We start from the raw sequence: 18581 nt of genomic DNA, 5'->3' as shown, positions 1-18581 counted from the left end.
AGGAAAAGGCAGGAGGGTTCTCTCCTAGAGCCTACAGAGGGAGCTGGGCCCTGCCAACACCCTGATCTGCCCAGCGAAACCATTCTGGACTTCTGATTCCAGAGACACAAAATAATAAAGGTGTTGTTTTAAAGTCCCCACATTTGCAGTAAACTGTCATAGGAAATGAATACAAAGAACTAAGGACTAGGAATCGTGGAAGGAGCAGAAAGCACAAGAATGACAAGCCCACATTCCCGGTTTGGAACCGCGCTCCTCAAGCTATGACTCGACTATGGTCAAGACCTTTCCAATTCTGAGTTTCTTCACCTAAAAATTAGGGCTAAGAACTTCATGTTTAGTGTGAGTATTCGATGGGAAGGGAAGTAGCAGATGGAACCTAGCTGCTCTCTCTTCAGAGGGACTGCTAGAAACTTGTCTTATCCAGGCGGTTCCTACTGCTGAAGTCACACCAGGATCCCCTCAGATATGGGGTGAGATCCCTGTTGGCCTTGCTCAGTATCCATAACCCTCTGTACAAGTATCCATCAAGAGAGGACCCTGTGTGCAAGTATCCACCGAGGGAGGACCCTGCGTGCAAGCATCCACCGAGAGGACCCTGTGTGCAAGTATTCACCGAGGGAGGACCCTGTGTGCAAGTATCCACCAAGAGAGAGGACCCTGTGTGCAAGTATCCACCGAGAGAGAGGACCCTGTGTGCAAGTATTCACCGAGGGAGGACCCTGTGTGCAAGTATCCACCGAGGGAGGACCCTGTGTGCCACGTATCCACCTAGGGAGGACCCTGTGTGCAAGTATCCACCGAGGGAGGACCCTGTGTGCAAGTATCCACCAAGGGAGGACCCTGTGTGCAAGTATCCACCGAGGGAGGACCCTGTGTGCAAGTATCCACCGAGGGAGGACCCTGTGTGCAAGTATCCACCGAGGGAGGACCCTGTGTGCCAAGTATCCACCGAGGGAGGACCCTGTGTGCAAGTATCCACTGAGGGAGGACCCTGTGTGCCAAGTATCCACAGAGAGAGGACCCTGCGTGCAATTATCCACCGAGGGAGGACCCTGCGTGCAAGTATCCACCGAGGGAGGACCCTGTGTGCAAGTATCTGCTGAGGGAGGACCCTGTGTGCAGTTATCTATCAAGAAAGGCTGATTCAACTGTTCTCATCCTCTAATTACAGTGTTTTCCCACCACAGTATACATAAACAGATGCAGACCTGGTAACAAGAATCATCCCTCATCTCTTAGCTACTGTGATGATTAATTTTATGTGTCGGTCAGTCTGAGCTATATGATGCCCCAATGTGTCTATGAGGGTGTTTCCAGAAGAGATCGGCGTTTGAACTGGTGAACTAATAAGCAAAAGCAGATGGCCTTCCCCACTGTGGGTGGGCCTCATCCAATCCATTTAACACCCCAACCAGAACCCAAAGGCAGAAGAGCGGCAGATCCACCCTCTGCTAGAGCAGAGTCCATCTTCTGCCCTTAGACGCCAGCAGCACTCCTGGTTCTCAGGCCTCAGGACATGGACTGAATTGCACCACTATCTTTCCCGGGTTCCAGCTTGCAGCCAGAAGACTATGGGCCTTCTCTCTCAGCTGCCATAATAATCTCATGAGCCAACTCCCGTAAGAAATCTTTGCTTACACTCACCTGTTCTACTCAGCTGGTTCTGTTGCTCTGGAGAACCCTAATACTATTAAACCTAAATTACTCCCCTGAAAGGATGGTAAGGCAGCAAGGTAAGGATTGCTGCAACAGTCTGAGACATCACTGTGAACTGACAGCCCTTCTAAGACAGGCCCTGTTCTTAACACGGAGCCCAGAAGCCTGCGTGGGCCACTGATAGTTCGTTACGGCAACAGAAGCCTGCCTGTGTGTACTCACTGCAAAGAATGTCAAATCCTCTGTCTTAAACATTTAACTTTAGCCTATCCTGTGTCCCCCTACATAAGATGTGTTTAGCTTCAAAACATGACACTGAGAGGACTCGGTGTGATTTATTTAGTTTCAGTATACTGCAGTGGCATACAAAGGATCTGTACATTTAAAAGGAAACCTTTCCATCATAAGAGCGCAAGCTGTAACTCAAGGACTGGAGCTGATTCCCCCCCAACCACCACCACCACCACCACCACCACATGCTGGCTCTGGCCAATCAGTGTCCACGCCCCACTCATCCGCCTGTTAGCCAAGCCCGCTCTCCCGACTGTCAGCCTTCTCTGTGAAATGACAACGGACCATGGACTTCAAAACACCAAGGAACAGACATCTCTTCTGATACGCCCAGGAACCTCTAAAGGCAAGTATTCTTTAAAGCATGCTAAAATGAACCCATGAGTGGGTGGGCTCCATGGAAGCCTGGAGGGCTCCTGGTCCTCCCCCTGTTCTCTGGAAAGTTGTTGGTGACTCTCAAAGATTATTTACAGAAATCTGCTTTCAGGAAAAACAAGCTTTCTTGATTAGTATATAAAAGACACTTAGGCACATTTTCACTTAGGAAACTGAGCCATTCAGAGCATCACTGAACCATTTTCCTATCCTGAATGACCGATATTCTGGGTCTGAACCAGCAGGCGGCTGTACTGCCAGTCGTGACAGCTGGCTCTCATTATTCACTGGGGTCACTGCATGGGTTCAAAAAGCAGACTCCACGTCACCCATCTCCACACACACAGTCTTCAGCTGCGAATAGTACTCAATTGTCACCCGGCCGTTCTCTCTGCCGAATCCTGAAAGAGAGAGACAGGGTGAGGACGCGCCACTGACGGGCCCCAGCCACGGCGGCCTGCAGAGACGCGCAGGGCCTGCTCCCGGGCTGGGGGAGAGCGCAGCGGCACAGGATCTGGGAGCCAGTCCTCCCCGCAGGCTGTGGCTGTGGAGCCAGACGTGTGGAAAGGCACCCACTGGCCTTCAAGGACAGGGATGGGGAAACACTTAGGCTTCATTTCTTACCAGGATGAACCTTAACTTCAAGTATTTACTCTTCTGGGCTAAGGTCTAAAGTGTTCAGACGTCCTCATCAAACATTAGAGCATTCTCTACAATTATCAACCTGATGCCTTTAAAAGTCAGTGCTAACTTAAAACCTAACTACATAATACACTTAGTAGCCTCCTGTTATATTGAATCTTTAGGAGCACCAACTATTTACTCTGCCCACTCATGTCGGGAGCGGGCCCTATAGGCCCTCAGGCTACTCAAAGCCAAGACACCACCCAATCACTAGTGGATGAGGTCACGTGCTAAAAGGACAGCCTTCCTTGTGCTCCTGCCCCAGGCTGAGGCAGGCTCTGCATCCAAAGGCCTAGGCCCAGTCTCCACAACTGCGTGTCTCCAGGGAGCACCATCCCAAAGGCGACATACTCAAAGGCCGGGTAGGGCCTTCTCTGGCTTTTGCTCCTTTTCAGATCCTCTCAGCATGGAGCTCACTGGGCGCGTTAGGCCAGCTCTCTGTCCTCTCATCTCATGTAGAACTATCCATGGGCACTGATGCAAAGATGCAGATTAAGGAAGGGAGAGCCGGGTGCAGAGGCCCCACTGAGGCCAAAGCTGCAGATTCCAAACAAACTGAGGGTTAGGAACGCACAAAACAGAGTCCTGATTCCTACCCTGCATTTGAGTCTGTGTGACGGCTTCTCCGGGTAACCCCACAGGGACAAGAGTCTAGAGATGTGTGAGCAGAGAACGCCAGGGCGATACCAAACACATCACCAAATGGAACTGTCAGATTAACACCCACCATCTCACCGTCATTTGTCCGTATTTATGTGTTTGCCAACACTGGGACGGCTCTAAATACCTGCCGAGAGACTAGGGGTCAGCCTCTTAGAAAAAGGTACGTCTACAAAGTCCAAACCGATTTTCATACAGTCAAAGTGTTCAGTCGCTCAGTCTTGGCTGCCTCTTAGCCTCCCCATGGACTGTTGCCCACCAGGCTCCTCTGTCCATGGAATTCTCCAGGCAAGAATACTGGAGTGGTAGCCATTCCCTTCTCCAGGGGATCCTCCTGACCTAGGGATTAAACCCAGATCTCCTGCATTGCAGGCAGATTCTTTACCATTTGAGCCACCAGGGAAGCCCAATTCACAAAACTGGTGAAATCAGCACCAAGTGCCAAAGAAAAGAAGCTCAAAGTAATGGCTATGCTCCTGATGCCTCAAATCTCCTAACAGACTATTATAAACTTGCTATGGTTAGGACACCTCGAAGTGGTTTTATGCTTACAGCAATTACAGACTGTGAGGAAAAAAGTAATGCTACTGCTCACAAGCCAACTTATACATCAGAACCTTTGGAGAACTTCTGGAAAAAACAAAGATGCTTGGCTTTCCTTCTCATGGATAGTGGGCCTGGGGAGGATGAGGAATTCATATACGTTTTGGCAACTCTGATACACATACAAGTTTAGGAACCTGATCTATTATGACCAGTGTCTCCAGAGACAAGAATTTTCCACAATTCCCAACTCCTCACCTGACTTCTTATATCCACCAAAGGGCAACTCCACTGGACTGACGTTATAGTTGTTAATGAAGCACATTCCAGCCTGGAGCTCCGCCACCACTCTGTGGGCACGCTGGATGTCCCTATGAAGAAATAAACTGCATTGGTTAGTCATAGTTTCTTCTGCTGCAACTTTAACAGGAAACGTGAGACTATCACTTCTAAGAGTTTCAAAACATTGCCAAATTCTTATTTCTTCACAATGTGTCTTAAAATCCTATACCATCCAGGCAAAACAGGTAAGAATTTGAATTTTGTAGTCTCATCCAAAAGCATCTATAAAATATATAGCAGCAACAAGGGTGCTAAAACAATTCAATGGGGGAAAATAGTCTTTTCAGCAAACAGTGCTGGAACAACCGGAGGTCCACTTGCAAAAGAATGAAGGAATAGCCAGCCCTTTCTCACACAGTGCACAAAAATTAACTCAGATGGGTCACTTAACTAAAATATCAGACTGAAAACCATAAAACTCTTCAAAGAAAACAGGAATAAATCTCCACGACCTTCCGTTAGACACAACCTTCTCAGACAAGACACCAAAAGTAACAGATTAAAAAAAATAGAAAAATTTTGACCTATAAAAATTTTAAAAGTTTGTATTGCAAGTGAGATTATCAGAAAAGTAAAAAGACAACTCACAGAAATGCAAATCAAAACTACAAAACACTGCTGCATATCCACTAGGATGGCTAAAATCAAAAGAACAGATAACAGCAGTTGCTAGTGAGGATGTGGGGAAGCTGGAATCCTTAAACATTGCTGACGGGAATGTAAAGCACTGCTGCCACTCTGGCAAACAGTTGGGCATTTCCTCAAAAAGTTAAACAGAGACTTTCCATATGACCCAGCAATGCTACTCCTGGGTTTATACCAAGCAAAAATGAAACATACACACAAAGAAATGTTCACACAAAGACTCATACATGAATGCTCACTGGAGCATTATTCATAACAGCCAGAAAGTAGAAATAGCCCAGATGTCTATCAATATGTGAGTGAATAAACAAAATGTGATATATCCATACAGCAGAATATTACTCAGTATAAAAAAGGGCTTCCCTGGTGGCTCAGACGGTAAAGAATCCGCCTGCAATGTGGGAGACCTGGGATCCCTGGGTTGGGAAGATCCCCTGGAGAAGGGCACGGCAACCCACTCCAGTATTTTTGCCTGGAGAATCCCATGGAGAGAGAAGCTTGGTGGGCTACAGTCCATCGGGTTGCAAAGAGTCAGACGTAACTGAGCGACTTTCACACACACACCGTAGCAGAAAGGAATAAGGTAGGGATACAGACTACAACATGAATGAACTCGGAAAAGAAGCTACTGAATGAACTAAGTGAAAGAAGCTAGTCACGAAAGGTCACATCCTGTATGATTTCATTTATGTAGAATTTTCAAAATATGCAAATATATAAAGACATAAAGTAGATTAGTGGTGGCCAGGGGTGGGGGGAGGGCAGAATGCAGAGTAGCTGTTAATGTTCTTGGGATGACAAAAATGTTCTAAAGTTAGATTATAATGATGGTTGTACAATCTATAAATATACTAGAAACTACTGAATTGTACACTTAAAATGAGTGAATTATATGGTAGGTGAATCATCCTAACAAAGGTTTTTTTTTTTAAAAAAAAAAAAAAAAGGAGTTACCGTCCTCTGTAACCGGCCTTTGTATTTTGGTGGTGAAGCAAAGGAGCAGGAGAGACGTAATCCACTCTCTCCTCACATCAACAAAAGCAGCTCCTCAGAGAGGGCTTTTAGGACAGTGAGACTGCCTTACTTGACACGACAGCACTGGGTCCGTGTTACACGTGTGTCCAAATGCACAGAACGCACACCAAGAGTGACCCTCACGTGAACCACGGTCTTTGGGTGATAATGAGGTGTTCACGGAGGCTCATCAGTTCTAACAACTGTACCACTCTGGTGGGCGATGCTGATCATGGGGAGGCTGTGCACACGCTGGGGCGGAGAGCCTGGGAAATCTCTGTACTTTCCACTCAATTTTGCGTTGCACCTAAAACTGCTCTAAAAACACAAAGTCTGTTAGAAACAACAACAAAGGAGCTCCTCGTTCTTTCCTTCAAACTCAACTCATCAGGTCCTCAAGGGAGACTTGGGTCTTCCTCCCCAAATGCCTCCCCACAAAACTCAAAAAAAAAAAAAAAAACCCAAAATTGTGTATCACTAAAGAAACAGCATATTCCCAACTGTAAAGCAATCTTAGAAAACTGTCTACTATTGCCAAAAGACGAATCAGAGTTTGTATATAATCAAACAATCTGCAATCATTTTCAAAGAAATTTTACTCCCAAATCACTGTTTGCTTTTCAGCGGTTTATGTACCAAGATAGTAATCACATTACTTACAATAGTTAAAATTGGAAACAGCACCCAAAATACACAATAGAAGGCCCACATGTGTTACAATGCATCCCAATTTAGGGACTACTATAAAGCTATTAAAAATCATGTCTTTGAAAACTACTACCAGTATTTATATGCTTACAGGTTTCTAAATTCCTTGACATGTATTTTTTAATAGGGACCGAACACAATGCTTTACATAGATCAGAAACTTAAATATGTATTCACTGAATGAATGAAAAAAAGAATAGGATGTATCAATAAAGCTAACAGCTTAATTTAAACTCAGCAGCAGGGTTCTGGCTGTGCTGCTACGCTGGTATCTTCTGACTCTACCTGAAGCAGACAGAACATGCTGATACAAAGGCAATGAGGGCGAACTCCAGGGGAGGGAGAAGATGAATATCTAAGAAGACACAGCAGCCCCACTTCTTCAAAGCTACGTGGAGTGTCCTTCCCCACCTACCTGGTGAAGACACCAGCAGCTAGTCCAAAAGTGGTGTCATTGGCTCTTTCCAGAACCTCAGCTTCAGTGTCAAATGATAAAATGGACATAACTGGTCCAAAGATTTCTTCTTTCACACAGGTCATGTCATCCCGGCAGTTAGCTGCAAACATTATTTTAAAAACCAAACATCAGTGAAGGAATTATCTGAATTCCTTGTAACATTCTGGCATGTTAAAATTCCTTGTTCATAGTAAACAGTGAAATACACAGCTTTAGAGAAAGGTCAATGCAACATTTCCAGTGTGATTATAAATCAGAGCATCCTTCCTGCATGAAGATTAACACCACCTACTAAGGAGTCATGGCCTTTGTGCTCACTCTAAATCTACTTTTTTATATTCATCCTAAGGACATAGTTAAGGCTTCCCTGGTGGCTCAGACGGTAAATAATCTGCCTGCAATACAGGAGCCCCGAGTTCAACCCCTGGGTCGGGATGGTCCCCTGGAGAAGGGAATGGCTCCCCACTCCAGTATTCTTGCCTGGAAAATTCCACGGACAGAGGAGCCTGCTGGACTACAGTTCACGGTGTCTCAAAGAGTCGGACACAACTGAGCAACTAACACTTTCACTTTTCAAGGACACAGATAATGAGATGGACAAGGATATATGTACAGCGATTTCCATCACAACACTCCTGTGACAGTGAAAACGAGAAACAACAAACAAGGCATCCAAAATAGAAGGGACAGTCATGTGAACACAACACACCCCAATGATAAACTTCTATGAAGCCTCAAAAAGTAATGTTTTTGAAGAAAATTTAATAAGCAAATGCTTATGGTGAATAGTCACTGAAAAAAATACAAACTGTACATATCATCCCAATTTCTGTTAAAATGTCATACAAGATTAACATCTTTTACACTTTTTCACATTTTCTTAATAACTGTGCAAGTAGAAGGAGAAACAGTATTTTTAAAAAGAAAATACAATGTAAAGACATAAACAGAAATAACTGAATGGCTGTGCAGTTAATATGAAAATGTACTTGTGATTAATTCCCTAAAATGATTAGATTCACACTTGACTTTTTAAAATACATGTATACCTAAAGAAGCTCATATATTTAGATGTGCAATAGTGAACCCCAGTGACCTTCAAGAGAATGGTGCTTTTATCTCACTGGGGCTGAAAGACAGCTCATCTCAGTGCTGGCAAGGAGTGAGATATGCGTCCGTAAGGCTGTGTGATATATGTAAATGCTGAGGCAGAAAAACAGCCGTAGAGCCCTACTATAAATACCAGCTTTACACCAGCCAAAGCTAAAAACCAACTACTCACGTATCTACAAAGACGAGGACTCTAAAGTCTCCTCAGAGATAGATCAGAGCTTGTATATACGAAGTAAAAACAGCTCTCTGTTCCTCTGTATGTTACAGTGTACTCTGGGGACACTGAAACTATCTACGAAGGCATATTCAATAATTTTAGGTGGTGACTAAGGATAGTTTATTGTGATCTAAATCTCTGAAAACTGATAATCCATGCACCATTTTTAGGGAAACTGTTAGAATAGTAAATGATTCAAGACAGTTCATTGCCCAGCCGTCCCAGAGCAGAGTTCGTCTCACGCAGGTTGATAAGAGTGCGGCGCTGTGTGCAGTGTGCTCTATACGAGAGTCAGGAGACGAGGGGATAAAGCAGCAGCTCACATGTGAGAAAAGGAGCGGTCCCTGCACTGCACTTTAGCCCCACATCTAGTAAATGAGTCGAAAGATTGAGCCTCTGGAGTCAGTCTCAAACTTTAATGTGCATAAAAACAAACTGGGAACTTTCTTTCCCTTTGGAACTTTTTATTTTGTATTGGACTATAGCTGGTTAACGATGCTGTGCAGTTCCAGGTGGAGTGCGCAAGGACTCGGCCATACATGTACATGTATCCATTCTCCCAAAACGCAGGTCTTGAGGTCCTAGCCCCTCAGAGTTACATTTGGGGGTCTAGGGCAGAGACCAGAAACCTGCCTCTACCAGTTTTCCAAGCGATACTGACACTGTGGACCACAAATCAGGCTTCCAGAATCACTAGGATAAAGTGAAGGTAGTTAGCTCCCTGTTCTTTGCATAGGTTCACAGCTTAAAAAAAATTTTTTTTTCCTAATTGCAAAATACACATTCTCAATTTGAGTCTGTTGTAGTGAGAGGGATCAACCTAGAAGTTGTTACACAGAGTGAAGTAAGTCAGAAAGAGAAAAACAAGTATCATATATTAATGCGTATTTATGGAATCTAGAAAAGGTACTGAGGAGCCTACTTGCAGGGCAGGAACAGAGGCAGTCATCTTTACGATACAGACTTGCGGACACCGTGCGAGGGTCGGCAGGAAGCAGAGGGCGGGACGAGTTGGGAGACTAGCGCTGACAGGCCACGTGTGAACAGACAGCGAGGGGAGCTGCTGCGCAACACAGCGGCGTGAGCTCAGTGCTCTGTGATGGCCGAGATGGGTGGGGTGGGGGCGTGTGGGAAGGAGGCTCAAGAGGGAGGAGATGTGTCTATACTTACAGCTGATTCACATTGCATAGCAGAAACCAACACAACATTGTAAAGCAATTATCCTCCAACTAAAAATAAACAAGCAAACCTAATTTACAGAAAATCTGTAGTATTCAGCAATGCATAAAGTTTAACAAAAATCACCTTTAATCCAAGCATCTAGAGAAATAAATCCACTATCAATATTAGGATGCATGTTCTCTGCTCCTTCTTTGTCCCATGCACATATGTGGTTTTTCAGATTTGGGATAATGCCACATACACTATTGCTTAACCTGTATTTACTATTTAAAAACATAATGTAAGTTTTCCCTCTTCTTTAACAGCTACAAGCTAATTCATGGTATGGATGCTAAATTCACAGCCTTTGAGCCTCAGTAGTTGCTTTTCTAGCAAGGGCTAAAGGTTAAACTGAATCAAATCAAATACCAAGTGTTGAAAAGTGGCACCACTATCAACCTCAGGGACAAAAATCAGCTGAATCTATCTTCAAGATAAGGTGTAAGGAATCATACAGCATTATTCCATCTATAGATAGTTTTTTAAAGCCAAGAAAACTGTCAGTATTTTTATAGTAGACACTAACAAGACCAAACAGTCTAAAACTGTGTCACCCGCAGGCAGGAGGGAAGGAGATGGATGAGAACAGCAGGACCACCATATGCTTGATTGTCCAAACCAGGAGACTGCTCAGACCGAAAGGAAATGCTAAAAAGTATTAAATCAGTTAAGTTTTAATATTAGTATGCTGTCTGACAAATTGGTTTCATTATATTGATGATCTAAAAGTTCAATGTAAAACACACTCTTTACCAAGTTTCTTGAGAAAAGAAATTCATTACTTAAGTTTTAATCAAACATGAATTTTCATTTTTTGGGGTGCCTTGCTTCTACAACAACAGGTGTGTACCTAGTTAAGTCCCAGGTAATTGATAACATCATCCAAGAAGAGAAGGGGCAAACAGGAGGCTTCTAGGGCAACAGAGAACTTCTACTTCTTACACCTGAGTAGAGGGGACGCACAGTTCTGACCCTTGCCTTCCACCATATGCACAGTTTATAAATACTTTTTTTCTATCTAACATTTAACTCAAACTGTTTAAAAGCAAACAAGAAGAGGACATACTTAATACACAAGGTCTCACGTAATACCCATCCTTTAATTTGGGGTCTTCAGGTACAAAGACGTCTCCACCACATAACACTTTAGCACCCTGCCAAAAAACAAAAGAAGAATGCATACTTTATGTTAAACATACAACCTCAATGTGCATTCTGGAAATGCTACCCGTGTCCTGAACAAATGGACACTTGGTCACTCTACTGCAAGTACAACGCAGAAAACGGCTCCCAGACGGACATGACCACAGGAGAGGGCGCAGAGCAAGTAACCCAGGAGGAATTACCCTTCCCCTCATCTCTACTTGTTTCTTACCTGCTCCTCTGCCACCTTAACAAACCCAAGGACTCGCTCCAGATGTGGTCGGTTGATGAGGGGACCCATCCTCGTATCTTCCAGAAGGGGATCTCCAATTTTTATCCTTTGGGTCTGTTTTACCACTTCCTCTGTAAATTGATCAAGAATTTCCTTTTGCACAAATACCCTTGTACCGTTACAACAAACCTAAAAAACAGACACAAATTATATGTAAGTAAGGGGTAAAAAGCTTCCCCAGTGGCTCAGCAGTAAAGAATCTGTGTGCAATGCAGGAGACACAGGAGACATGGATGCAATCCCTGGGTCAGGACGATCCCCTGGAGGAGGAAATGGCAACTCATTCCAGTATTCTTGCCTGGGAAAGCCCATGGGCAGAGGAGCCTGGTGGGCTACAGTCCATGCAGTCACAAAGAGTCAGACATGACTGAGCACAGCACAAAGGGGGAAAAAAGGAAAAGGGAAAAAAATCCAGCAGCTTTAAATTTAAAAGAAACAGGGAACTTCCTGGTGGTCCAGTGGTGAAGGCTCTGTGCTCCCAATTCAGGGACACAGGTTCCATCCCTGGTCGGGGAACTAGATCCCACATGCAGCAGCTAAGACCCGGTGCAGCCAAAAGAAAAAATAAAAATAAAAATTACAGAAACAGTATACTGTCTTTAAAATTTAGTTCCATTTCTAAAACATTATCACCATACTGAACAGGATCACACATGTAATTGAAGGCATGCTACCCTACACACAAACTCTCTGCCCCTTAAAATAAAAGTTAAGCCTTCGTTTTTGTTTAAATTTCTTTAAGGCAATTAATAGATCTACATGACTCATAAGACTTCTGTTTTCTCACCTCAGGTGCTCAATTTGGTTGTATATTTTGAGAACAGGAGGTTAAGAGTGGAAGGAATTGAAGAGTAGAAACAGATCAAGAACTGAGATCTTGAGTCTAATAAAAATCTAGGGCATTTCATAGTCAATGTTTGTCTTTAAAATCACAAATAATGAGGAATTCCTTGGTGGTCCAGTGGTTAGGACCCCATGCTTTCACTGCTGGGTTCCAAGTTCAATCTCTGGTCAGGAAACTAAGTAAGATCCTACATCCTGGGCGGTGCAGCCAAAAAAATAAAATAATAAATTTTAAAATAAGATCTCAATTTAAAATAAAGTGAATATCATAACCATATTGAAGGGGGTGGTGAAAGAAAAACTGACCCACTAATTTCTGAACACAGATTTTAACTATATACCCTTTGGCTAAAACCAAAAAGAACTATAAAAAGAAGGTTGCAAGCTAGTTAGAAGGTTTATTTTTCACAGTAATGCAAGTACAAATCTGAAACTATTATAAACATATTCTAGGACTGAGCAATTACATGTATTGTGAGTAATGGATACTAAATGTTTCACTACCAGAGAAGGAAATTATGAACATGGAAGGAGGAGGCTAAAATAAACCTTGTAAACTGGAATGACTGGAAATATCTGTATAAACTTATAGCTATTAATATAAACAGATATAAATAGATGTGTGTGCATACATACACATATGCCAAATATCAATATGTATTCCCTGGCTCTGGACTCTGAGAAGACACAGAAGCGATAATACTCCAGCAGAAACAAGTACATCTGGCACCCAGATCTTCGTTTCTAAAAACCGTTTGCCATTAAATGGAATCAAGTCTTCTTAGAGAAATAGCTCATTCCAGAGTTCCACCACAGAATGCACAAGATGTGTTTAGAACACCTTGCTATGCCAGGAAGTAAAACAGTGCTCAAAGAAAAATGGGGACATATCAAAAAGTTACAGAAAGTGGCTCCCGCCAGCAGAATCTTCAATTATTTGAGCATCAAAATAAATAATAATAGTAATAGTAACTCACAGAATGAGGTAAGAATCCATAGGTTCATGCTGATAACAGTAAATGAATGAACAACAAACTAGGAAGGCGGGGAAAAAGTTCTTTCTTGCAACAGGCAGTAAACCAAATAAAAGTAGAAGGAATGACAGAACTGGAAACTCACCACTTGGTGACCACCAGAAAAAAATGTTCTAGGGGACATCAAAGCGGTGCTAAAACTAGTAGATCCAAGTTTGACATGGAACAAGGTAGTCTCACTTGATCTCCCACAAGACATTTATTAACCTCAAAGGAGAAAACTGCAACTTCCCTAATAAAGACCCAACTGAAGTGGGTGATCAAAGTCAACGACACCACTGTAAAGTATCATTTTTTGTGGCGTTTGCCAGAAAGCCATAAACTAAATCCAATTAAAAAAAAAAACTAAACAGACCCAAAATGAGGAACATTTTACAAAATAAATGGGTTGATTCTTCTAAAATGTCAAGGTACTGAAAGATCAGAATGACTTTAGAACTATTCCAGATTAAATGAGATTAAAGAGACACCACAAGTAAATGTAACACATCTTCCTGGATTAAATCTTGAACCAGCAAAGAAGCAGTTGTTTCTACAAGGACATTAGTCAAGCAAACGCAGAAATCTGAATAAGGAATGATTGAATAACATTAACACCAAGTTACAGATCCTACTAACCATATTGCACTTATTTAAGAGAAGGCAATAGGCTTCCCTGGTGGCTCAGATGGTAAAGCATCTGTTTGCAATGCAGGAGACCCAGGTTTGATCCCTGGGTTGGGAAGATCCCCTGGAAAAGGAAATGGCAGCCCACTCCAGTACTCTTGCCTGGAAAATCCCATGGATGGAGGAGCCTGGTAGGCTACAGTCCATGGGGACACAAAGAGTCGGACACGACTGAGCGACCTCACCTTCACTTTTTTTTGAGAAATACACATATGAATGGAGAGCTTATGGATCTTCTGTCTGCAACTGTCAAACAGTTCAGAAGAATACAGTAACATACATATGCACGCACAGACAGTAGGTGAAAAGTGAAAGTGTTAGCTGCTCAGTCGTGTCCAACTCTTTGCAACCCCAGGGACTGTAGCCCACAAGGATCCTCTGCCATGGCGTTCTCCAGGCAAGAACACTGGAGTGGGTTGCCATTCCCTTGTCCAGGGGGTCTTCCTGACCCAGGGATTGAACCCAGGTCTCCTGTATTACAGGCAGATTATCTTTACTGTCTGAGCCGCCAGGGAAACCCATGAAAAGACAGACGGAATGGTAAATGTGATGAAATGTTAACACTGAAGAACCTGGTTCAAAGGTATACGGGAATTCTTCGTATTATCTGTGCAACTTTTCTGTAAGTCTGAAATTATTTCAAAATAACAAGCTTTAAAACAGGCTGTGGGAGGTTCAAAAGGGAGGGGATATATGTATACCTATGGCTGATGCATGTTGAGGTTTGACAGAGAACAACAGAATTCTCTAAAGCAATTATCCTTCAAATTAAAAAATAAATAAATTAAAAAAAAAAAAACATGCTGTGACATGAAAGGAGAAGACTCCCTCTAAACCTCTTTCAGGGTCAGGTACACACCTCGCCTTGAGTAAGGAAGTTGGCCATCAGCGCGCCCTTTACAGCATTCTTCATGTCACAATCTGAGAAGATGATAAGTGGAGACTTGCCTCCAAGTTCCAGGGTAACAGGTTTGATTCCTTTAGCAGACATCTCCATGATCTTACAGAATAAGAGCAAAAGCATCGAGAAGTTTAACACCAATGAGATTACATGCTAGGTTAACTAGACTGTGACCCTGAAAAGTCATGCTGAACTACGTGTGACCTGCAGCCTTGTTCTCAATATACTTTGTCCTTAGTCTGCTTGAAGTAGTCTTTTCCAGAACACTGAAGAGAATCTACAGAACTGCATATTCTGAAGAGGGAGTTCATTTAAGACAACCTGTCAATTCATCTGTCATGGGAGGAAATTCTTTTGTATTGCTGCAACTGTGTTCCAGGCTGACAGACTCAGAGCACAAATTAAGGTCAAAACGACGAATCTGAACAAACTGGGACAACACCCGTTATTCAGAGGCGGCAGCTACAGATGAGGTAAGTCACCGAAGAATACAAATTGCACCCCAGGGTCTGGCCTCTCAGACACAGGCAGAAGACGACTCCCATCCCCAGCGGGCCTAACACACTGAGCGGCTCTAACTACTCCTTCACACTTCTCAAGTACACTTCAGACCTTGGCCCAATAATAGGTACAGCCTCCCTGCCAATACAAGCTAGGAAAAATCAGAGGCTAAGCCTCCAACACATGCTCTGGGGAGGCCTGACATAGCCGCATCAAGATGTCATAACCAGATGCCCCTACTGTTTCACTCTCACCTTTGAGCCAGTGGGCACGCTTCCAGTGAAGGAGACTTTGGCCACATCACGATGCTGACACAGGAACTGGCCTGTGGCAGCCCCTCCTTGAACCACGTTGAAGAGCCCAGGAGGGACTCCAGCCTCAGTATAGATTTCAGCCAGCAGCAACACGGACACGGGCGTGAAGGGAGAAGGCTTAAAGACCATGGCGTTACCTGCATTACCGAGACAAAAACACAGACAGATTTTTTAAAGTTGAAGATCCTCTGAAGACAGGACAAGGAGGACACGTCAAGAACAACTCCAGTTGAGAAACACTGTATGACATCCCTTATATGTGGAATCTAAACAGAAATGATGCAAATGAACTTATTTATAAAATAACAGATACAGACTCACAGACTTAGAAAACTAACTTATGGTTGCCAGCGGGGAAGGATGGAGGGAAGGGACAGTTAGGGAGTCTGGGATCAACATGCACACACTGCTATACTTCAAACTGGTAACCAACAAGTACCCACTGCAGAGCACACGGAACTCTACTCAATGTTATATGGAGCCTGGATGGGAGGGGAGTTTGGGGTAGAATGGATACATGTATATGTGACTGGCTGAGTCCCTTCACTGTTCACCTGAAATTATCACAACACTGTTAATCAGCTATATGCAATATAAAATTAAAAATTAAAAAAAATAACTGTTTCCTGTTCCCCATCAAATGCTAGGCCCAAAATTATTATTAATAAGTAAACCTATCTTTTTCTTCCCTCCTTAGTTTCTCTCATGAAACAGACCAAGCCACACACTTGCAATGTCTCAACCAGTAATACCTTATATATCTACAGCTTTTCACATATATTAACCTCATTTAACATTTGCAACAGCAGTATGAAGTAGGTATGATTAGACCCATTTTATAAAAGCTGAAACTGAAGATAAGTAAAGTTAATTAATTTGATAAGAGTCTGCAAGGCTAGTAACTTAATTCTATTTCTCCTCTATCACAGAGAAATGTGTAAAATGAACATGAAGCAGCAACAAGAAAAAAGCTGCATTTCAATACAATGTTTTAATACTAGAGCTCTTTTAACCTGAAAATTTTTTCTAAGACATAATGTCTTCTTTTCCCACAGATTCTTCTCTTTAAATAGTGCAAAAAATCTTTTTGTTAATCAACCAAAGCTTCTCTAACGGAGACTTTGTCTTTCATTTCTCTTAAGACACAAATGACAAATGAAGAAGTTTATTTTCTGCTTCCTAAATGAAGTCAAATCCCCAAGTGCTACCTGCTACACAGAAATTGATGCTCAGAATTCTTGTCCATAAAGGAAGAGAACTTTCAAGTAGCACAAATCTAATTCATTTGACACTAAAAATAATACTGAAATCTCCAAGACCAAAATTAACTTTCTTCCTTCCCATAAACAAAAATAAATAAAAATGGGAATAATGTATAACCTCAAAGCTCCCTAGGGGGCGGGGCAGGGGTGAAATTATGCCAGGGAGAAAGGGTAGCTCACAGGCGGAAGAGTAAGCCATTCTTACCACAAGCCAGAGCTGGAGCCGACTTCCAGCAGGCGATCTGAAAGGGGTAGTTCCAGGCTCCGATTCCAACACACACCCCGAGTGGTTCCCTTCTGGTGTAACCAAACGATCCACCTGGGAGCTGGATGTGTTCGCCTAAGCGGACAGAGAGGGCAGAGAACAGTGTAGGGCTGCCCGCCCCAAGGGTTCACCAGCTCCTGGACTCACTCTGGACTCCAGCCAGACCACCCACCTCTCATCCCCCAGCCACTGGGCTCACCGCGCCTCTGGTCTTTCGTTCATTCTAGGTATTCTCACACTGCTTCTGCATGTTCTCCCCACATAAAGAATCCTTATTAGCCTTCAAGCGAACGTTCATTCAACTCAATATAACCCTCTAAAGATTTACCAAGCATCCACTACATAACTCAGATGAAATGGAGCAGAGATGGGGAGACTTGGCTGCTAAACAGTCCCAGGACCCTCAACCTCAGCCTTCTCACCCCACTGACCTCCTGAGCCCGGCCAACCCAGCCAACATGTGAACTGATGGACACTTCCTAGACAGTAAAAGAAAATCTGTTGCTGAGTAAGTAAAACTAATAAATATGATGCCCTCACTGAGTCTTGCAAGAACTGGTTTTGGCACAATCTTGTCTACACCTCAGCTGCAAGGTTAGGTGCTTTATATACTGGGCTGGGCAAAACGTTTGTTCAGGTTTTTCCATACAATGTTATGGAAAAACTACAACCCAATACCTCATCTCATCGAATCCTTCTAATAACCAATAAGATAGGGACGATCTCCCGTTTAAATAAAGTAATTCTCAGTGACACCCAAGTAGAGAGTGTTAAGTCCAAGATTCTAACTCAGGTCTGTCTTAATTCCAAACTCTGTACCCTACTCCACCAGGCTCTGCTGCCCTGCTTCCTTTAAGCTGGGCACAGAAGGCCAGGTGTGGGCTTACCGGCCATGGAGCCCGCCAACCCTGCATAGTACTCCAGGCACTGCCAGGAAGTGTCAATGTCCCAGCGGGCCTCAAAGATGGACTTGCCATTGTTGATAGTCTCCACAGTGGCGATTTCATCCTTCCGTTCCTTTGGGCAAAACACAGGACTAGACTGAAGACAAATTACCATACACCTCAACATATTCAACAATCAAAACAGAATACGTTGCCTAATTTTTAAAAACAGAAACAGCCCGAACTTCCAACAGAAAGGAATGGCTGTGACATCTGGAAGAAATGAAAGTTATTGCTAAATAGTCCCCTGTTCTCCCCATCAAGTAACTCACAGACATAAGACCAACACCTCATTCCAAGATTAGTGAGAAAAGGACTGTTTTGAGAAATATTATATATGTACACCTGCAAAAATATGTACAGATATTTGTGCATGAGGTTTTCCTGGTGGCTCAGACAGTAAAGAATCTGCCCGCAATGCAGGACACCCGAGTTCGATCCCTGGGTCAGGAAGATCCCCTGGAGAAGTGAACGGAAACCCACTCCA

At 43.3% G+C, this 18581-nt stretch overlaps 1 protein-coding gene across 1 annotated transcript in view; it reads right to left on the bottom strand.

Annotated features, from left to right (window-relative positions):
- Window positions 1-1975: 1975 nt before the first annotated feature.
- The window catches only part of ALDH9A1 (aldehyde dehydrogenase 9 family member A1), a 28709-nt gene continuing 12103 nt past the window's right edge, over window positions 1976-18581 (bottom strand). The window contains exons 3-11 of the mRNA XM_052636682.1: window positions 18038-18167; window positions 17091-17225; window positions 15564-15760; window positions 14767-14907; window positions 11305-11493; window positions 10996-11083; window positions 7337-7478; window positions 4471-4583; window positions 1976-2726 (exon numbers count right to left, since the gene is read on the bottom strand). Coding sequence (XP_052492642.1) covers window positions 2632-2726; window positions 4471-4583; window positions 7337-7478; window positions 10996-11083; window positions 11305-11493; window positions 14767-14907; window positions 15564-15760; window positions 17091-17225; window positions 18038-18167 — 1230 coding nt within the window. The 3' untranslated portion in view covers window positions 1976-2631. The remainder of the gene's footprint in view (window positions 2727-4470; window positions 4584-7336; window positions 7479-10995; window positions 11084-11304; window positions 11494-14766; window positions 14908-15563; window positions 15761-17090; window positions 17226-18037; window positions 18168-18581) is intronic.

This window comes from Budorcas taxicolor, chromosome 3, assembly GCF_023091745.1.
Source record: "Budorcas taxicolor isolate Tak-1 chromosome 3, Takin1.1, whole genome shotgun sequence".
Taxonomy (NCBI): Eukaryota; Metazoa; Chordata; class Mammalia; order Artiodactyla; family Bovidae; genus Budorcas; species Budorcas taxicolor.
Note: the sequence above shows the minus strand (reverse complement) of the source record. Positions and strands in the feature narration are given on the sequence as shown.